The sequence below is a fragment of the Lissotriton helveticus genome, chromosome 6 (genome assembly GCF_964261635.1).
Source record: "Lissotriton helveticus chromosome 6, aLisHel1.1, whole genome shotgun sequence".
NCBI classification, from domain to species: Eukaryota; Metazoa; Chordata; class Amphibia; order Caudata; family Salamandridae; genus Lissotriton; species Lissotriton helveticus.
The window spans coordinates 158,397,283-158,420,185 of NC_136067.1; the positions used below are offsets into that span (position 1 = coordinate 158,397,283).

The 22,903-nt window shown below is 43.2% G+C and overlaps 1 protein-coding gene across 1 annotated transcript in view; it reads left to right on the forward strand.

Moving 5' to 3' along the window:
* Positions 1–22,903, forward strand: part of LOC144762212 (mechanosensitive cation channel TMEM63A-like) — a 93,224-nt gene that overhangs the window by 34,260 nt on the left and 36,061 nt on the right. Inside the window, exons 6-9 of the mRNA XM_078647363.1 lie at positions 2,178–2,283; positions 4,972–5,139; positions 7,187–7,302; positions 17,671–17,733. Of these exons, the coding sequence (XP_078503489.1) occupies positions 2,178–2,283; positions 4,972–5,139; positions 7,187–7,302; positions 17,671–17,733 (453 nt within the window). The remainder of the gene's footprint in view (positions 1–2,177; positions 2,284–4,971; positions 5,140–7,186; positions 7,303–17,670; positions 17,734–22,903) is intronic.

A 22,903-nucleotide genomic window follows, 5' to 3' on the forward strand; every position in this document is an offset into this window, starting at 1 on the left:
TGTAATTTAAAGATCAGGAAACTTGCAATAAGGGTATTAAATTAAGCGACAATACCAAGTGAGAGTCGTGGTAATCTGACACAAATCAGAAAAGTCGCAGGATGAAGGCTCAGTCTGAAAACCCTTAAAATTGTTTGTGACTTTTGCTTTAATCTGAGTTTTTTTATCAGTCAGAAGAAAATATACTCTTCAACATTGTAGAAAACTTCAATTTATTCGAGTGGTGTTACACTTCTCAGCCTGTTTGAAATATCTACCTCTTGAGTCAATAATATTCTTTAAACATGCAGTAAAGCATACCATTAAGCAGGGCGAGCCTTTTTCATCTTGCACATTACATCATATCACAATTTATATACCAACATTTTATTTTTATTTTTATTCTTTGTAGTATACTATCTAAGAACAGCTCTAAAAAGCACTCTCTCTAACTCTCATGGATATTTATTCCGAAAAAGTTAATCCAAAAGGAATTTCATCAGATTTCCACCCATTTTGTGTGCTGGTCCTTAAAGTCCAATTTATTTATGAGTATTTCTTTCTTCTTAGTTCCTCTCTTGTGTTCCAAATAACAACTTGAATATATTTTCCAAATTTGCCAGAGTGCTGCAGGTCGGGTATTTTAAAGTTCTTAGGGACACAGTGTATTTTTGGGAGAAGCTTTTTTAGGCATTCCCAAACAATTGTGAAGGAGTAAAAGAAAACACTGAACTTGCTAGAATCACTATGAAGGTGATTTTTTCTTACACATTTATTACATCAGTAGTCCAGCACCAGGCTCAAGTTTGATGCTCTAGAGGACAATTCAGTGCACATTTTAAACCAAGTAAAGGTACGTATAAGCAACAGAAATTGTAATCATTGTATAACCCTCTTAAACAGAGCGGCAAGGCCAAAACCATAAACTATAAGAAACAATTTAAAATGCACTAAAATGACAGTGAATTTGCTAGTCATAACCTTACTATTTCAAAGAATACCTAACTCTAGTTTGAATGAGTGTTATAGTTTGTGAACTAGTCTTAATACAGTCCCCATTGTACTTAAAACTAGGTACAACATTTATGAATTCTGTACATCCAAAATAAAAGCAGACACCAAAAGTAGAAATTAAAGCCAATACAAAAAGATTTTGGATTCAGATGTTTTACTGTAAGATTGTAGCTCATATGTGACCTCCCTCATATTCCCAAGTCAGCCATGAATCAAAATAAGTTTTCATGTTTTAAACACAACATTGCAAGACTCTCACTCAATTAGGGCTTTAGGAATCAATGCATCAGCTATATTACAAACTGGTCTATTAAGCTTTGCAATGCTTTTGAGAAAGTGTCTTCCGTTTACAAATGATTTGGGATCTGACGCATCTTGACTCTTTTAGTGGCCTGTCATAAACATAGTGAACCACATAGATATTGTAGATAATAGATTATATAACTTCACTGAGATGACTCCTAATGTGACCTGCAAGTCACAAGTTCAAATGCTGGCAAAGCCAACCCAACATTCGATGCTTCTGAGATCAAGACCGATTGTTTTTCGTAATTCCACAGCAGAAACAATGAGATGTTGGTACAGAATGTAATTTCTACTGAAATGTGTTGATCCGCTAACCATTTTTAATTGCCACTAAAGATTATTAATTGTACCATAATCTAGAAGAGGTTGAAATGCGGTTCATATCATTCAAATTCACAGACCTGTCTTAGTCAATAGGTGCAGCTATACGAGGGTTTTTTCTGCGTTGACACTTCTCTACCCCTTTTAGCAGTGATTCTCTCTGGTAAATATTGACTAAATAGTGACCAACGAAAATTCAGTATTTTGTTATTGCACAGCTGTTTTTATAACAGTGTTAACCAAATTTTCAATATATTAGTCATGAGGCATAACAATTTTAAGAAACACATCTATGACTCATTTGCAGAATATGAAATGACTTTCTATCACAAATTGAGAAACGTGTGAAATAAACCACAAATGACTGTATCTTTGTTTATGAAGCATGTAAATATACTGACCTTTGTATGCTCCAGATAAACACTTAAAAAATAAACGTATTATTAATTTGGGATGTATAATCTTCTGGCACATTAGTCAAGGCGCACAGTTTGTAGGTGTATTTTACATATGTGACTGCAGGAGCTGCATTGCCTATATCTGTTTATCTCTTGCAGCAACAAGCGTACGAGTTTGAGTTTGGAGCTATGTACGCTCGAATGCTTTGCATCTTTACAGTCATCATGGCATACAGCCTTGTTTGTCCTATCATCGCCCCTTTTGGTAAGTTGATTGTTTGACCTTGAGTTGTTTTGGTAGAGGTTAGTGGCATTTGCTGTATTTTTTTTAACTTATAGTGAAAAAATAAACTTAACACTAATAGAACACCAGGCCAATTGGGTGTGCCAGTTTCCCAGCTTGTATTTGGATCACTTGCGTATATAAATAATACTTTCAAGCTACTAATTTACGCATGCTTCTCTAGTTGTGTTTCTGTTTAATGAGCTTTCCAATTATCATTCATTTACAGTGGTGTTCAAAGTATCACTGTGCTTGATTTCCTAAAAATGTAGCATGCAATAGGCCCTTTGTTTTCCGTTACTAGCATTTAATAATGTGTGTCAGGTTGCTGCTGAGACTGGCACATTGATGTATGTATTTAGGCACTAAAGAAAAAATCTGCAGTGATTTTCCAACCAACTCTAGATTACAACTGTGTGCAATTATCAATGATTAATGATAGATGTGTTTTTAAAATGTTGGCATACCAAAAGAGGAACAACAAAATAATTTGCACCCGGCCTACCCGCATTTGCCATAATAGAATAAGAAGCCACCTCTGTTTGTGTATTTTTCTCTTCAGTAAAAAATCGTAAAATAGACATTGTGATTCTAAAGTATAGCGGGATATGCAGACGGCATACCCACGTTTCTGTTTACTAACAGCTGAATCAATTTATGATTTCTAGAAATATGCTAGAAAAGTAATGAATTGGCTGCGGGATAGTGATGTGTGTGTGATCTCCAGATTGACTAACATTTAGTGCAATCTCCACATGGGCTGGGCCCCTCCAAGTTTCTGAGGTGTTGTCTTTGGGATATTCAAACACCCTAGCTCTGCCTTGTGAAATTGCAGCACTGAATGAAACAAAGTGTCTTTATCATGTCCTGATCCAAAGGCAAAGAAGACCCAAAATTAACCCTTAAACTAAAACTTAAAGGATTCGACCCTTCTTGTTGTTGTGAATGATAAAACCTCTAGTTATCAAAAATTATCCCACTCTAACATTAATACATCAAATCAACAGAATGCCACAACCAGGGAATGTCTACCTATATTCACCCAAGAGAGTAAAGCACCTCCAACGTGACTCTGGTATCCAGACAACCTAGTTTGCTTCAATGAAAACAGTGCTCCACTCCACGTCATCGATCCCACAGAAGCGGAACTGATTATCATTACTGGCAAGGATCAGATTTAAAAATGGATATCTGATTTTATAAATCCATCCTCCTAAGAAAACCTAGCTACCTAGCCAACCAACTACATTGGGAGCTCCAGTTTCCCAAAAAGCTAAAGCTCTTCACAACTGGAATCTCCCAAATTCAGAACTGAAGAAGCTCTGAAAAAATTATTCACGGGGCAGCAATCTCCATCTGGAATTCCCTACTGACAAAGCGTGACATCATATCTTTCAGAAGAGGAGTAAGACCAACATATTCAGACTTTGGGGAAATTCCACCAGTAAACATGTGAGTCTCGTATTTCTCGAAGTGGATAGATGTCCTTCTATTCACACCGTACGTTCACTTCTTCCGTCCATATTGTTAGAGCACCCTAACCCCCTCAAGCTCAAGTTGATAACTTTAGTCTCTCCTTCTTCATACTTTGATTCACCTCCATATACTCCTTACAGGATTCTTTTCTCCTGTGTGGTTTTGTATATCTAACAAATCATCACAATGACCTAGTCTGTGTAACAAACTGCTCACAACCTGGAAATTTGCTTTTCTTCTAAGCCGTCCAAAGGAACAAACTGAATTCATAATGAACATGTAGGTTGTGCCTCATATAATTCCTTGACTAACCAAGCTGCATTTACTACTCGCTGTGCCAGGAGTAGAGTACTTTGTGTTCCTCACACACCTTACCTATACACAAAGAAAGCCATAATGCGAATCCTACACACATGCCTCATTACTGTGAAACTCTAAGATATAACTGCTCTGCACGACCGCTGTATGTCTTCGGTCTAGTGCATTTGCTGCATTACTCCTCAACGCCCCAGTGATGCATCTCACGAATGGCAGCAATGTGCTCTATAATTAGTTCAAAGATTACAATTCCCATTATTTCTGTCCATGACATTACATATAAAATATTACAATTCTGTATTCTAAATGATAATTAGCTTTTTTACAGTTTTGGAGCTTTGAGCATACACTGAAAATATGATGTGAATCAATAATAAATCATGAAGATTTTGCCACCAATGGTGCTTACCTCGTGAACACTAGAGTGCTCAGGCCCACCTTCTGTGAATGGAGGATCTGGCAATGAAGCCCTTGCTAAAAATGGCTCATTCCACAGAATCATTCCCCATGCAGATACATTCAAGAACACTTTTCAACATTCTCCATTGACACCACGTGTTCCTGCCATTGGGTAACTTTATTACCAAGGAGTTGTAATTGCAACATAGATATTGATTAAGTTAGTTGGTTTTACTAGACCGGTATTTGTAATTAGAACCCTATTATCTATGTTCAGTAGGGGTACAAGTACATGACAGAGAGGCTCTGAGAAACTCCAATCAGCTATTTTCTGAGTTTTTGAACAGCCAGCTTCTAATTTTCCAAGTAGAGCCACACAAGAAATGTCAATATCTCTCTTTGAAACTGTGTCCTGCGCAAATATTTTCTTAAGATTTTATGGAAGCTTATCCTTATAGGTGTGACTTGTTTCTGTAGGCCTTACGTATTTACTGCTAAAGCACATGGTGGACCGCCACAATATCTACTATGCCTACCTGCCTACGACGTTGGAGCGAAACATCCATTTTAGTGCAGTGCTCCAGGCTCTGGCTGCTCCCATCCTTTGTATCACCTGGCTATATTTTTTCTCCCTTGTCAGAATGGGTAAGTGATGTGTGCTTTAAGATTACCACAATGTGTAGCTAGTGTTATTTTAGCATATTAAATAACACCATGTTCATCGCCCTTATGGTCATTTTAATTGAGCATGTTAAACATTGAATATCAGTTTCATTGAATTCTTAGAAAAAATGGCACAAAATCTATACCCAGAAGTTGTATTGTAGAGAAGCTGACAGGTGGGATATGGGAGAGAGAAGTCAAATTTTATCTGAGCTGTGATTCGGCTGCCAGTCTGCCTTACAAGAAGGACACAGAAGTGTAAAATAGTTTTCCTTGAAAGTACGCTTGGCTCACCTTTGGTAGCTTGGCTTGAGAATCAAGCCAAGCTAGACTTGTGTGTGTGTGTTATTTTGTGTAACAAAACCAACAACTAGCAATGCAGTTAAAGAATTAACAATTAAAATACCCAAACCATTTTTGATAGGTTGAGATTTAATAAGAAACCAGCATTAGCAATGTCAGTAGCTTTGGTGTTGGCTGCAAACATTTTGCCTTATTCAGTGCTTGTTTTGTCATTGTTTTTATAAAACATTATCAGGTGAGCTGTGGGTCCCTCACATTGCCAATACCAGTAAGTCTGACTTATAAATAAGCGTACCTTTTGTGTTCATTGATGGCTTTAGACACTCAAACTTCTACATGCACTCTGTCATTCATCTTTGCACTCAATGCATCCATTCATCCATCTACTTACTCTTTCTTGCATTCATCCTCTGAAACACACACAAACTCAACATATGCAAGATACAATTAAAGAATACAAGTAGTAAAAAGAAAATATGCTGCTGCCTAAATGTGTTTACAAATCATACACAGCGAGATGATGGCCGGAGCGCTGTTACTTTCCAGACACTCTCCCCCAGTCACAGTTCTGAGTTGAATCCATCATCATTCTTTAGCTCACTTCGCCACCCTAGTTCAGACCCAGCCATATGCAAATCAGTCTTGACCCTGTTTCTCATGGGAACAGTCCAGCCAAACTGCCAAGCCAGGTCTCTCCCTGGACCGAAAACAAGTATCCGGAGACCGGTTTCGCGGTAACACCCCTCATCAGTCAGGCTAGCTTGAATCCAGTGGCAAAGTGAGTAAGGGACCCACGTCTGGGCATACCCTGCCAAGTTTGGGCAAACAAAGCAAACACAGTGAGATGATGGCCAGAGCGCTGAAACTTTTCAGACACACTCTCCCAGTCACAGATCTGGGTTGAATTCATCATCGTTCTTTAGCTCACTTTGCCACCCAGTTCAGACCCATCCATATGCAAATCAGTCTTCACCCTGTTCCTCATGGGAACAGTCCAGCCTGAACTGCCAAGCCAGGTCTTCCCTAGACCAGAAACAAGCATCCTGGGACCGGTTTCAAGGTAATACCCCTCATCAGCCTGGCTAGCTTGAATCCAATGGCAAAGTGAGCAAGGGACCCACTTCTGGGCATACCCTGCCAACTTAAGGCAAAGAAAGCAAACACAAGAGGATGGCTGGAGCACTGAAACATTTCAGACACTCACCCCCCAGTCACAGATCTGGGTTGAATCCATCATCATTCTTTAGTTCACTTTGCCACTCCAGTTCAGACCCAGCCATATGCAAACCAGTCTTGACCCTCTTCGTCATGGGAACAGTCCAGCCCGAACTGCCAAGGCAGGTCTTCCTTGGACCGGAAACAAGCATCCTTGTTTTCGGTCCGTTGATGGCAGTGTCAAGGACTTGTTAGCATAGATAGCAGTTTAAATGTTAAATTGTAGCTTTCTTTCTTTTTCTTCTTCTTATTTCACAGGGTATGAATTCAGACAATGGGTTTAATTTGTAAGCTCAAGATGCTGAAGGCATTATGTTACTGGATAACCTTTTTTAAATTTCCGTTACTTAAGCCCCCTATATCTTGCACTCCTGAGGCTATGGACGGGGTGGGTGGAGTGCTCTTTGATGTTATGTGGGTGTGGACCTAATTGTGCTAAAGCAATTCCTCAACCACAATACAAATATTCACGTTATATTTTGTTAACCATTTGTTTTTCATTTCATTGTAGGTTTCAAATCCTCCACAACACTCTTTACATTACTTGTCTTGGTGATGACAATCTTTGTGAGCCTATTTTATACCTGCTTCGGCTGTTTTAAGCACTTGAGCCCACTTCATTATAAGGTAATCACCTGGTTTTCAGTCTAGGATTACTCTGAGAAGTAGTAGGTAGGAATCATGCATATTTGTAACATGTTCAGAATAAATGTAATATAATCCTAAAAAAAAGATTCAAAACATAACAAGCATTTTCAATGCAATAGGTCTCGCATTTGCGAGCCTTTAAGCTATTGGCATTGTCAATGTCAATGCCTTTTATTCATGTGTTTTCAAAGCAACACATAAAACAAGGCCTTGTTATTTTTAATGCCAATAGCTCAAACTCTTGCACATGCGAGAAAGCTTTAATGGTGGCCGGGCCCCTCCCTACCTGTAGATGCTGCGCTTGTATCCAGATTACAGAGAAAGAGCTGCGCACAATATTAAGTGAAAGTGCATATGGGGCATTTTCACTCTTAGTGGGAAAAAAATGTAATTTAGAAAGCTTCTGTAGCACTGCTTCTAAAGTGAAAGCGGCACATGTTATTAATTAAATAAATAAATAAGTGTGGCCGCTAATGCGAAAGCGGCCTGCGCTGTAAAATAAATAATTAAATAGGCATGGCCGCTAAAGTGAAAGCGGCCCGTGCTGTAATTTAAATAAATACATTAGTAAAAGCGTGTGGCATGCTGCGATGTCTTGGGTGGAGATCATTAAAGAAAACAGTCCTCACCGACTTAGAAAGCAGACAGTGTAACAACACAAGTAAAATAAGCGCTAAATTCTGCTTCAGATCACTAGACATTCCCACATGTATGATGCCTGTACCTGTGTATCATTTGAAATGCTTTATTGTAGCGCTGAAGAATGTCGACACAGTGCAGAGCATACTCCCACGCTTTCCGCAGGATAAATGAACCTCGTATTTGTTTACGTTTGCCATTCTGGAGGGAAGGCATTTGTTGCACTATTGAATGAGCACATAAGACGGTGTACTTTTCCCACTCCTTCAGTGCTCATTGGTGCCTGCTGGGAGGCGACCGCCTAGATAGAGCAATTATGGTGTTTGTGCGAGAGTGAGCCAGTAGGTGTTTCCCAAAGCTTAAAGTTGTAGTGACTTTGCAATCGCAACAAGGACACGGCTCGGAAATGACTGCGGCAAACGGGCAAAGTCCAGTCTGACGAGATCTCGCCTCGTGGGTCTCCTCCATCAAGTACAAGGGCGTACACAAGTTCTACGAATGGGCGGGTTGTTCTTTGACTTTGAGAACTGTAAAAACAAGTCCCCGCCGGGCCGCCGCGCTGCCTGCGACGACCCGGAAGCGGTTGGGAAGCCGGCCAATCCCATCGCGGCCCCAACCGGAAGTCCCGCCCCATCGCGGCGAGAGACAGAGAGAGCTGCCCGAGGAGCCACGAAGGCTCCGCATTGAGTCCCGGTCCCGAGATGGGGGACCGGGTGAAGAGCGTCCGGGCGCATGGGGAAGGCGGGGCTCTCATGTGGTGAGAGAGCCCCGCAAAGCGCTACCGCCGCCCGAGAAGAAGAACCGCCGCCGAGCACCGCCAGAACAGGTGAGTGTGTTGAGTGAAAGGAGGGGTGAGTGGGGGTGGGGTGTATGCGCGTGTGTCTGTTTGAGTGTGTTTGTGCGTGCGTCTGTCTGTCTGTGTGCGCGTGTGTCTGTTTAAGGGGGGTGCGTGTGTGTATATGCAGTGTGTATGGCTTTCTTTGTGCGCATGCGTGAGTGACGACGTGCGCGCTCACGAGGTACAATCTCGGAAAGAGAAAGCGCGTGGAACATTGCTGTCCTCATTCCCCCAGAAGTAACAACATAAGTCGTCTCGCCCTAGACAGCAAAGCTTTGCTTTGCTTTCGTCTAGGCGAGACCTAAAAACTAAAGAAAACGGGCAGCAGTCTTTTGTTTTTATTTAAAGATTGCGAGGTAGTACTGCATGAATTTGCAAAAGACAAAAACATCTTCCAGCTCTCATGAGCAATGGGTCACTGTGCTTTTTCTTACGTGAAAGTTAATAGGTTGTTAAAGCCTCTGATGTAAATTAAGAGGTTGATGATCTGTATAGCGGTCATTACTTTATGTATGTTAGTGTTGGAAAACTCCCAAGCTTGCTACATCTGTTTGAAACATGGGAATAACTTGGACATATGCAGCCTTGTAATAATCATTCAACAAATGAAACATTGTAAAATAGTACATATATGACAGTAAAACTGGCATTAAGCATGTGAGGAGGTAACAGAGCCGAAACATTACATCAAAATGTGAACAATGAGTGGTATCCAAACAACGTAAGTAAGACTATGCAAAAGTGGAAACATGTGTAGGGCAAAATATTTGCAAAACCTAGAAAATAGAGTGTGCATTTAATATTTCAACACTTTAATAATTAGTTACTTATAAAGAGTTTTCTAAAGCAGTGTTACATCACCTTTGTCACCTCCAGATACTAAAAAGGTTAGTGTCCAGCTGGATGTATGAGGTGGTCCTAGGCCTCACACTCCTCAGTCACTTCCCTAACTTCGGTCATTTTCATGCACTATACACGGTCCAGCACCCCACAATAATTTCAGTACTTACTAATGTAAATTCTTACCTAGTTTTGCTCATTTGTCCTAATTAGACAGTCTGTGAGATATAATCTACATTACTTGCTTCAAAAAGTTATTAACTCAGTGGATTCATATTTCAACACAGGCTACCCTTTTTAAATTTAAAACTATACTGGCATACAATTCCTACTTCTATGTTTCTGTAGTTTTTTCAGTTGCCCCAGTATTGGAACTTTCATAGATTCCCATGCTTTGTATCATTCCCCGTCGTCGGAATGGGAGCCTCGGTAGCATAAAAAACCATAGAAACAAAAGAGAAACCTAGGCCTAGGCCTCATCTCATTTTGTATTCTATCCACCTCTTTTTGTGAAAAAGAGACCAAACTTTTGCCAGGACCAATCAGAGCAGCCTCACCCTCTAGAACCTTCCTGAGAGAGCTCAGAGCCTCAGATTTTTCTACCGCACGTTGTGCTAGGGAGTCTCCACTGAGCTCTGCTCAGTTTTCACTGTTTTTCTACTTATTTCTTCAAGTTTCTGCTTCAAATCGTCATGTCTGACAAGGAGAAGAAGGCCTTATTCAGGTCCTGTGCCTCTTGTGGCAAAAAACGTCTTTTTGTCAGGATAAGCACGATAATTGCATCTATTGCTTATATCCTGACCACAAGGCCACAGACTGCAAGATCTGCAGGACTTTCTCGAACAAGACTCTTCGGGACAGAGAAGGCCGGCTACTTACCTGGCTTCAGAAGATGAAGACACGCAAGGAGGTGCTCTCTTCGGATGAGGAGGATTCCGTGTCTGCTGCTTCCTCGCAAAGATCAAAGAAGAGGGGTAGGTCTCCCCCTGGTTCTTCTACATCTGAGCCCCCTCCTAAAGCCCCTCACAAGATCTCTGACAGGTCTGAGAGGGCTGGTCCCCTTCAATCTCCTCACGAAAGTGTAAAGGAGAGGCAGGGACAGGCTACAGCAGTGGTGCCAGCCTTAAAGGACAAAAAGGAGGTGGTGATCCTTTCTCCTCCGTCCAAAAAGATCAAGCCCAGTGATAAACACTCTACTGGCACTTCAGGATCTGGGCCGGAGAAAAAACAGCGTCCGTCGACGACGAGAACACCAGGTACGTCGACGACTGTGACTTTGGCTAAAGTTCCCGCTGTTTCTGTGGCTCCGTCGACGGGCTCGTCGACGGTAGCGGTGTCCACGACGACGACTTCGTCGACGTTCAAGGTTCCGAGCTCGTCGACGATGATGACTTCCACGTCGACAACGACTAGCAGGCCGCTGTCGACGGCCGCAACGACGACGAAGACTACGTCGACGACGTCGACGACGACGGCTTCCACGTCGACGACGATGATAATGACGACGAGTTCGTCGACGAGACCGTCGACGATGGTCCCATCGACGACGAGGATTGTGTCGACGAAGGCTGTGGTGCAGTCGACGGTTACAGTAACTGATGCTCCATCGACGACGGCGTCGTCGACGAGACCGTCGACGGTCCAAAAATTGCATTTTCCAGTTCAGAGAATGAAAATCACGCCGGAGATGACGTCTCCGCGACGAGTCTCTTCCCATCTACCGACAATGCTGTTAGATGATGAGTCTGACGAGGATGAGTTTCAGGACAATTATGGACCTGCCTATAGTCCCTCGGACTTGAACGTAAAGTTGCAAGAGACGGACACGGAGGAGTATTTCGACCAGGCAGGTGGCCAACAACTACATCCTTATGTTGTGGAAGAGCGACATCCGCCGAGTTTGGGACAAGGCATGGTAGCCATGCCCTCCTCTCTCATTTCGGATCTTCAGGACATGCTTCAGGATTATCGTAAAAGGTTTCCGTCAGACCCTTCCAGACAGACTACGTTTTTTCCACTTCCACCACAGCCGCAAGTGCAGCCGGCTACTAGTGTTCCGGTGGTACCCTCCACACCACCGCCAGTGACGCCTTTGGCCCGGGTTCCCACACCAGATCCCGTACCACGGCCCGATACCCATCAGGATACCTCTTCAGATGAGGAGGTTGTTCCAGTAGATCCCTTGATGGATCCTTTACAGGACCCTGACCCGGATCAGGGGGACAATGACCCGCAAGACCCAAATGCTGCTGGTCGTGACACTTCCATCTCCCCTCCGGTGGATATAGGGGGTTTTCATCATCTGATGGAACGGGCTGCCAAGAGGTTTGGACTACCTATTTCAAGAGAGGAATCGGAATGTTTCCTTTATGACTTTAAGGAACAACACCAACGCTCTGTCAAATCAATTCCCATCATAGAGCATGTATGGGAGGAGGGCATGAAGATCATGCAGAGTCCTGCCACGGTGATTCCAGTCCTCCCCAGGCTGGAGAAGAAATATAAAGCTCCTGAAGGCAGTCCAGCTTGCCTTATTGGTCAGCCAAAGCCTGACTCGGTGATTTCTCAGGCGGCACAAAGCAAGTCAAAGAATCCGTCCACACCGTTGACCACTCCTCCGGACAAAGACGGCAGACGTCTGGATAATGTTGGAAAACGATTTTCCTCTATGGCCAGCTTACTGGTTAGAGCGGCGAATGCCCTTGCCATCTTAGGCCGTTACGACCGCCAGATGTGGTGCGACATGGAACCCTTCGTGGACCTATTACCTGAGCCCACTAAGGAGGACGCCAAGAAGGTGCTGGCGGAAGGAGAGAAATCGTCTGCAGAAGTGATTGACTGTGCAATGGACATTGCTTCCACGGCCTTCCGGGCCTTGGCCGGCTCCGCCGTCTTACGGCGTCAGGGTTGGCTGAAGGCCACCTGGTTTCGTCAGGAGGTCCAGAACAGAGTCCTAGACCTCCCTTTTGATGGGGAGATGCTGTTCGGGAAGCATGTAGATGATACCCTACAGAATATCAAGAAGGACACAGACACAGCAAAGTCCTTGGGCTCTCTCACCTATCGCAAGGTCCCCTTTAGGGGCGCACGAGGGAGAGGATTTACATCTTACAGAGGAAACCAACAACGTTTTTCCTCGCAGTCTTCCCAGTCATATAAACCCAATTACTCGAATCAGCGACAAGGGCAATCAGCATCTTTCTCTCGCAACACTCCGCGAGGCCGTCAACAGCGACAAGGCCGTGACAACACCAAACGACAATAGCGGCCTCCCGGCTCTACCTGCTGTTCCTCCCCTCCCGATCACATCAGTGGGGGGCAGGATATCCCTTTGTCTGGACAGTTGGATGTCAATAACATCGGACCAATGGGTCCTCAACATCGTGAAGAGTGGCCATACGTTGGAGTTTCACGACTTTCCTCCAACACGAGCTCCGGGCGCCATCCGCTCAGGACATCTAGGATTACTACATCTAGAAGCCCACCAGTTGTTCCTCAAAGGAGCAATAGAACCGGTCCCGCTCTCTCAAAAGGGCCGGGGGTTCTATTCAAGATTCTTCCTAGTGCGGAAGACGAAGGACACTTGGCGTCCCATCCTCGATCTTCGGGAGCTCAACACCTATCTCGTAAAGCTCTCCTTCAGGATGGTCACTCTCCAGGAAATTCTTCCTCTCTTAAATCCAGGCGACTACTTGGCGTCGCTGGATTTAGAAGACGCATATTTCCATATTCCAATACACCCAGCTCACAGACAATACCATCGCTTTACAGTGGGAAAGAGCCATTTCCAGTTCAAGGTGCTTCCGTTCGGCCTTCGATCGGCACCGAGAGTGTTCACCAAAGTATTGGCACCGGTGGCAGCTTTCCTTCGACGACAATCTCTCGAAGTTTTCCCTTACTTGGACGACTGGCTCGTCAAGGCACCATCTTTCCAGGACGCTTCACAAGCCGTGTCTACTTGCCTCCATTTGTTCCGCTGCCTGGGCCTTCAGTTGAACGAACACAAGTCAGTCCTCCTGCCTTCCAAATCTGCAAGATTCCTGGGGTCCGTGCTGGACACCACGCATTGTACGGCTCGTCCCTCAGAAGAGCGACAACAAAAATTGATGGTTTCGGCTCAACTACTCTGCCGCAGCAAGGTCCTATCGGTCCGCCAATACAAATCCCTTCTCGGATCGATGTCCTCCTGCATACCATTAGTGCCGCATTGCAGGCTAAGGATGCGTCCTCTACAGGAGGAGCTGGACAAGCAATGGCGCCAAGCAGAGGGGTCGTTCGACGACAGGGTTGTCGTAACATCAGCAATGAGAACAGCGAGCGAATGGTGGCTTCAGAAAAGCAATCTCGCCCAAGGCCTAACGTTCAGGATTTCTCCTTCACCCATGGTGATGACCACGGACGCCTCGTTGGAAGGCTGGGGTGCAGTGCTCCGAGAGCTTCAAGTCAGTGGCCATTGGAGTCCAGGACAGCGGCAGTGCCATATCAATTTCCTGGAGCTGACAGCCATTCGGTTGGCCTTGCAAGCTTTTCTACCCAGAGTGGGCAATCGCTCAGTGCTGGTCCGGACGGACAATACGACGGCCATGCACTATGTAAACAAACAAGGAGGCACCAAATCACAGACTCTGTCCGCAGAAGCTCAACGGATTTGGGATTTCGCAATTCACAACAACATCACTCTGAGAGCCGAGCACTTGGCGGGAACTCTCAATGTCAAGGCGGACGCCTTGAGTCGCCAGACGGAAGTGACTCACGAGTGGGAATTGAATCAATCCATTCTCGACGGAGTGTTCTCAGTTTGGGGGATGCCGACCATCGACCTCTTTGCTTCGCCGGAGAACGCCAAATGCCGGTTCTACGCAAGCAAGGTTCACCATCGGGGGTCCCTAGGGAACGCTCTTTCGATGGCCTGGTACAGCGCGTTCTTTTACGCTTTTCCTCCCATTCCCCTCATTCCTCGAGTTCTCAAGAAAATGAAGGCAGAACCCTGCAGGATGATTCTAATTGCTCCAGCGTGGCCCAGACAATTCTGGTACACAGAACTGCTGCGACTCTCCCAAGCTCCTCCAATTCACTTGAGGCCCATTCCGTCCCTCTTGTCCAGGAGTCAGGGACAGGTTTTCCACCCGGATCCGAGATCCCTCCACTTGACGGCGTGGCTCCTGAACACAGAGAATTCAGTCATCTAGCTTTGTCTCAAGAATGCAGAGAGGTCTTGGCTCATGCCAGAGCACCAAGTACCAACAAAACGTACACGGCAAAATGGAAGAGATTCTGCTTGTGGTGTCAACGGGAAGGTCTCCATCCTTACACTTCCCAACCTCATCAGTTGCTGCCGTATTTGCTATCTCTGGCTAAGTCTGGTTTGGCACATTCATCAGTAAAGGTGCATCTAGCGGCCATATCAAGGTTTCGACGCAGTTCGGCAGGTCCTTCCTTATGGTCCTCGAGGGTGGTTAAAGAATTCTTGAAGGGCCTATTCCGGATGTATCCGCCAGTTCGTCCTCCTCCACCAGTGTGGCAGCTCAACCTTGTCTTGGCTCAACTCATGAAAGCTCCGTTCGAGCCGATTCACAAGGCAGACTTAAAGTTCCTCTCCTGGAAACTAGCACTCCTCTTAGCTCTAACATCGGCTAGACGAGTGAGTGAGCTTCAGGCACTCTCCATAGTGCATCCATTCCTGCAATTTACTAAACAAGGTCTGGTTCTTCGGACTAATCCCAAATTCATCCCGAAGGTGCCATCTGAGTTCCACTTGAATGAACCGGTGATTCTGAAAACCTTCTTTCCACATCCTTCTACACCTGCGGAGCGTACGCTCCATTCTTTGGACATTCAACGGTGCTTAAAGTTTTACTTGGAGCGCACACGTCCCTTTCGGAAGTCTACTCAGTTGTTTGTGTCCTACAGTGCACCTCGTAAGGGGTTGCCTTTGGCAAAGACTGGCATTTCCCGCTGGATCTCCAGTGCGATTCAATTCTGTCATCAGGAAGCGGGCAAGCCGCTGGACGGCAGAGTCCGTGCACATTCCACGAGGTCGGTGGCTTCATCTGTGGCTCTCTTTTCGGGAGTTGCCATTAAAGACATCTGCAGGGCAGCAACGTGGAGCAGTACTCATACCTTCACGAAACACTACTGCCTGGATTCTGCAGGACGAGATGATGCGGCTGTTGGCCAGGCAGTCCTGCGTAATCTGTTTCATTGAGAGGTGAGCTTTCCCTACGATCCCTCCATCCTGGTGAGCACATTTTGTTTGGTTTTACTGTACTTTATGTATTTTTCTATGGTTATGTGATGCCATGTATTTACAAAATGTGGTCATGGTGCTGTACTGCTAGCTATTCTGATACAAAGCATGGGAATCTATGAAAGTTCCAATACTGGGGCAAGAAAACAAGTTACTTACCTGTAACTTTGGTTCCCCAGTATTGGTAACTTTCATAGATTCCCATGCGCCCGCCCACCTCCCCTGGGAAAGCTCATCCTTTTACAGAGTTAGTGGCTGTTTGCACAACGGCTACGAAAATCTGAGGCTCTGAGCTCTCTCAGGAAGGTTCTAGAGGGTGAGGCTGCTCTGATTGGTCCTGGCAAAAGTTTGGTCTCTTTTTCACAAAAAGAGGTGGATAGAATACAAAATGAGATGAGGCCTAGGCCTAGGTTTCTCTTTTGTTTCTATGGTTTTTTATACTACCGAGGCTCCCATTCCGACGACGGGGAATGATACAAAGCATGGGAATCTATGAAAGTTTCCAATACTGGGGAACCAAAGTTACAGGTAAGTAACTTGTTTTCTTCCGTTTTCTAGACGATATAATGTATTATTTTATTTAAGATCCTGTATTATGAAATCAGTGGATAACAACTGATTTTTATCTAGCATATTGTTATAAAATGCATTGACTGCCTTTTAAGCAATGTGTTATTTTTGGCATCGAGAGGTGGCCTGCCTTTCACTGAGAATGTGTTACATGCTCCAAAGAATCTGTCATCTTAAACATATGCTGTGCTTGCCACCCTTTTAGTTAAACTAGTCATGTTGTCGTGATATCTACAATAAATATGAATGCTAAGTGTTTACATGTAATGCTTTTCATTGGACGAAATGCATATTTTGGTAATTCTGAAAACCTAAGTAGGTTTTAATGTTTAGTGGGGTTTATCTTTAATATATGATTCTTTGTTTTGTCCCATATGTTGCTTTAACTCCATGACAGGTTGTAACCTGTGACATATTACAATATTTTCAACATAATTGTTTGCCCAGAATATCAATAAGATCTAATCTTAGTCATTCCATCTTTTCTAATAATGTTGCAAATTTTTATCAATTGTTTTGGGATTGCATTTGTAGATCTTAGTGATTTCAATCATTTACTTTCCTATATAAATGTCTAAAAGCCCCATTTGGAATGGTGTATTTGTTGGCAAATTCAGAAATTCACATTGAAGTGTTCCATATGTACATCACCTACTTTCACAATTTGTTTATTTTGTTATGCAATACTATTTATAATGAGAACAAGCTAAAGGGCTCATATTATCTTTAATAGTGCTCAGTAACCATAATTATGCCAAGTTGAGATTTTTAACCAATCATCTCCAACAGAATTCAACCTATACCTTCATTCAAAGTTTAAAGAAATGTTTTATTGTTTTTTCAGTTGTAGTAATAAATGTCCTCTCCTCTAAAAGAACTCCCACCATATATAAGCATAAATATCCTCAGTTACTTCTTCTCTGAGTCAAGATATGCCACTCACAGATTACACTTTTTGTTCATCGAAGTGAGCTTTAGATGTCCAAAGAATATTGTTAATCAGGGCTACCGGGTAAACATATTAAACACACGCACTTGTGTGTACGAAGTATATGATTTGCCTTCCACTTCCTTTTTGTCAGATATTTAAACAATGCTGATGCTATTGACCGCCTTCAAACATGAATGTTGTTTTTTTTAAAGGTACAGTACACTTATGAAGTCTTCCTATTTCAGCAAACTATTCATAATGGTGTATTATTGTCTTCCCTAGGTCGAGGAACCACCAAATGAATTTAAAGGATTAAAACAAGAAGATTGTGGTCGTAAACATAATGTGAGAATACTTACTATTTTTGTTTTATAAATGAGTACTTGTGATGTTTCTACAAGCTGAGTTTTGGGGGATTTTCTCATATCTTCATGAAAGTATCTCATACATGTCACATTTAATTTAATTTTATTGGGATTGTTATACAGTCAGTACCTTGTCCCAGTGGCATGTGGAATACTTTGCATTGATCAGTTAGTTACAAGCGATAGATTGATGTGACTGGTGCTTGACAGGAAACTTAGTATACAATAATTTTCAGAATATCAACAGTGGAAGCATACAGTTACCAAGGCAATGTGGGACACATGAAGTTTAGTTAATAAGTAATCATTACTTAGCGTGTTGTCTAGTAGATGACACGGTGCCACACATTCATGACATCACAGTTTTCATGCATTAGGTTAGAGTAGACACCAGTTTTATATGCTTCTGAAACATCAACTATCCATCAATGTAGTTGTCTTGTGTGTATTGATTTTTTTCTAATCGGTTGCCTATTGAATTGTGAGGAATGAGATGTGCGTAAAAACAACTTTCTGTATATTATAAGCTACTACACGAAGGATCTCATTTTGCAGTTAGTTTGCTTTAGGGCTCTGTTTACCACTGTTAACTAGTGCTAAAGTGCTTGTGTTCTCTACTTTAAACATGGTGGAATTAGCTTATATGGAATTGTCATATTTAATTTACTTCTAAGTTCCTAGAAAAACTGGCACTACATGTGCCCAGGGCCTGTCAATTAAATGCTACTAGTGGGTCTCCAGCATTGATTGGGCAACCCACTTAAGTAGCCCTTTAAACGTGTATCAGGCCTGCCGTTGCACAGCCTGTGTGTGCAGTTTAAACTGCCTTTTAGACCTGCAAAAATAAACCTTTTGCCAGGCCCAAACCTTACTTTTTAATACATGTAAACCACCCCTATTGTAGGCCCTGGACAGCCCAGAGAGAGGGCAGGGTGCAATGTATCTAAAAAGGAAGACATCCTATAAAGTGGTATATGTCCTGTTAGTTAAAAACACTTACATTCATTTGTCATTACTGCAAGGCCCACCTCTCCCATAGAATAACATTAGAGTTGCATTATTACATTTAATTAGTGTAAAATCCAAATGGGAAGAGATGTACAAATTCATGTTTGATGTCTTGTGAATCACAATTTAAAACCCTAATTTATAGTGAAGTCGGATTTTAAATTGCAATTCTGAAAACGCTACTTTTAGAAAGTTGCCATTTTCTTGCCTTAGCCACTTGGTCCTTCAAGCCTGTCTGTTCACATTGACTGGGTGTAGCAACAGTCGGGCTTTGTGCATTCCTCCTAGACAGTTGCATACAATGGGAAGCTTAGGTGTGACTAGATGGACCATCACTGGCAGGATGAGAGGGCGGAGCTGGGCATAGCCATACTTACACATGAATAGGCAATGTGTCCTGTCTCCACACAAAGGGCTGTATACAACTGGTTACCATGACGTGGGAGGCACATCTTATCTTCAGGCTTCTTGCCTCCATGCAGCGCTCCTCTCACCTGCAGAACATCTATGTTCAGTGATTATGGTTTGTGCAGAATCCTACTCTGCACATGTGCGTTTATTTGTGGTTTCAGATCTACTTCTCATCTTGTAGCACAGTTGTATGTTTAGTATTGTAATTCTGTAGGCTTTCTGTTCCAGATCATTGTCCCTAATAACAAGATGCTATTTAAGTAGTTGATGTACTGTACTTTCCGGATGTGTACCTCACAAAAATGGCCCCTGCCTTCAGTCGCTTGCATTGCCAGGTATCGCCTATGCAGAAACCTAAATCTGTAGTCCCAGATGCATGTGTGACATATGCTCTTCCAAATCATAGCCTTTGGTTTGTAAGTAATACCTGATTTGAAGTACAGTGCCATGGACCAGGAGAAAATAGTGACTGACACTTCCAAAATCAGAACAATGTGGGTAATTTAGAACTCCTAGAAAGGGGTGAGCCCAAAGTATGTCTGTTGCCTCAATTCAATCCTGCAAAGAATCTCTTTTCCCCATTAACCATATAAAACAGGGTAGTCATAATTAGCCCAAACCTTTATTCAACAGCGACAGAGCAAGTCAGTATTGGTTCAGGAAGCAGCAACGTTGCCCAACTTTTCCAATGACGTCGACTTCAGCACTGGGGTGTGTCTAGTGTAAGTTGCCTATCAGCAGAACATCACACAGAAAGAAATAAAATGTGGGTGAAAAGGTTTCTTCATGAAACCATAGAGAGGAAAGTCAATTGATTGGGAATATAGAGCGTCTTCTGGTGCCAAGCATATTATTTTTGGGATATCCACCTTAGATGCAGAAAGCTAGTTGTCTGATGTACTCTCCACTACTAGAGACTGGATGACCACAACTTTTCTAAAACTGAACCCATCAAAAAAGCGAAATTCTCCCAGTTTACACCAGGTGTCTAAAGGATCATATTCGCTTTGGCCAGAAACTATGGTATGGAACTAAGAATTAATCCTTGACTATCAGTTAACACTAGATGTTCAAATCACTAATGTAACCATGTTGTGCTTTTGCCATCTGAAACAATTTAGAAGAATACTCCCATTCTTGACTTTTCCACATAAAGTCATGGTGGCCAATCCCTGCATATACCAGCTAAGTTTAATGCTGGAAAAATATTTGATTTTAGTATGTGAAGATATGCATTGCACATCTCCAATACATTAAAAAAAACATTATTAGAGTGATCTTTAATCTGAAAACATCAGACCATGTCTCAAAATATAGACTATTAGAAGCTAAATGAATCCAATTAAAGATAACATGCGTTCTGCAAAAAAAACATGCCACAGAAACAATCACCCTTTCTTTGCACATAAACAACAGAAACATCAGCCCTTACATTCTCTCACGCCATTGAGTAAATTTTAATTTGTAGTCCTGAAAAAAAACTTGACAAATGGGGAAGCAGTCCTATCTGTGACAGGTTTTAAATTCTGCATGTCTTGCCCTCTTTACATTCAAAGTAAGCAAAATATTCTGAATTTCAGGCAATCAATGAAAACTTGGCTGCTTAACCAATAATGTTTGCACCCAATAAGTGACAGTCGATCTAAAATATCGCCTAGATATTCTGCTAATGAATGATGATTGTGCTTAATAAATATACATAAATACATTATTTGAGTCAATTGTACCAGAGATAAAGCCCTTATTATAGTGGGCAACCTATAATTCTGGTGGTCCTTAGCACCAGGTACAGCTTAAAGGCTCGTATAGATTATTAGAGAGGGGTAAGTAGCCAGACACGCATGAACTCCGGAACATACCTAAATAGGCACACTTTTTTTACGCTGGCTTCTGCAGTCCAAACTTTAGTGACACTGCTCTGTCTTCTGCTGATACTCTTGTTTCCTGGCCCACTGTTCGCCCACATAGTGTGACTGATTGAGCAGTGCCTACAACATGAGAAAACTACTTGTGACTTTGCTGGATTGAGAGTGGAGACAAATTTACATGCTGCATGCTCAGTAGGTGACAGTGTGTGCTTGTCTGGTAGCCATTGGTTTGGTTGGCTGCCACTCTAAGGCTGTTGAAATGAGCAGTACTGACCTTTTTGTAATATGAAAAACCTCTGAATGATGTACTGGGCTTGGCTTCCTCTCTGAGAGCTAGTTCTAGAATGTTGGAGGGCTACATGTAGTTCCCGAGCTACTTGTTGGAGACCCCTGTTTTATACACTCTCAAGGGTAAGAGGAAATAGTTCTAAAGGCTAACGAGGGCGCTGTAGCAGTAATCCAGTTTGATTTGTACCTTAGAATTGCTACTGGTACTGTTTTTTTTTTGTTTTTTTTAAAATATGTTTATTTCCGGTATTGATCATGGACAGTTACAATTTGAAAACATTGCATTAATCACAGAACAATTAGTTATGTCCATGCAGTTGCATATATCAGTATACATTATATTGGCTTTCATATTTTTGTTTTGTTCTCAGCTTACCAAATACAACAACTCCCCCCTCCCGCTAACTACCCCGGCACTTACACTTTGACAACTAAGCAACACATAGTACTTTGTCTGCATTTACAGAATGTTATCTCTCGTTTAGAACCCAGGTACGTCTGTCTGCACTCCCAATTACAATGTCACAAAGTCATTTCTCCATTTGCACCTGTTCGTGCGTTGTCCGCCACCAGTGGGGGGGGGGAGGGGGAAAAGGGGGGAACACGAGGGAGGGGAGGGGGGGAAAGAGAGGGAGGAGGGGGGAGGGAAGAGGAGAGGGGGGGCTAGCATGATGGGGTGCGGAGAATAGGGGAAAGAGGGAGGGTTACCCTTCTATGATCTAGCTGTGTCCCTCTCCTTCAGTGGTCTCACTAGTAGATTGATTCACATTATTGTCAGTACTTGTTTCAAAGTCCAGAAGCATTGCATTCCACTCCATTGATATGGGAGTCTTTCTCAGCCCTCTGCGTTCCTCTCGTTGCAATTCCATACCCTCCGCCCTCCCCCACCGTACCACCTCCCCGCGCCAAACATCTGGGTCTGGCGGCCTAGCTGACTTCCACCTCATCGTTACTGTTCTCTTAGCCAGTAGGAGGGCCAAGTCGGCGAAGCGGGTTGCCACGCTCCTTTTCCTTTCGGTAGTTCCCAATCCCAACAAACTATGTCGCAGATGTGTATGGCCTGGCTGGTGCTATCCTGGCTAGTGTGTCATGTACTGTGGCCCAGTAGTACCCTAACTTAGGGCATTCCCATAGCATGTGTATCAGTTGTGCATCTCCAGTCCCACATCGAGGGCTTTAGCATGTGTATCAGTTGTGCATCTCCAGTCCCACATCGAGGGCACGTGTCTGCAGCATCGGGAAACATAGCACTTAGCCTATGTGGGGTTAGGTACGCCCTATGCACCACCATTAGCTGAATAAATTAAAATTTCGGATTCCTCGAAACCTTTTTGGGGAATTGCAAGATTCTTTCCCATTCTTTGTCTCGAAGAGCCCTTCCTATGTCTCCCTCCCATTGTTCTCGGGTGGGTTGGAGTGAAATTGCCTTGCCCGCTCTAATGCCGCTCGTTATCCACTTAGTCAGGCGGCTACCTGTTCCCATTAAATACTGCATAGTGAGCAGCCGGTTCGTGGGTGGTTCTGTGCCATTCTGTGCTACTGGTACTGTTTGTGGAATGTGCGAAATGGAGCTGA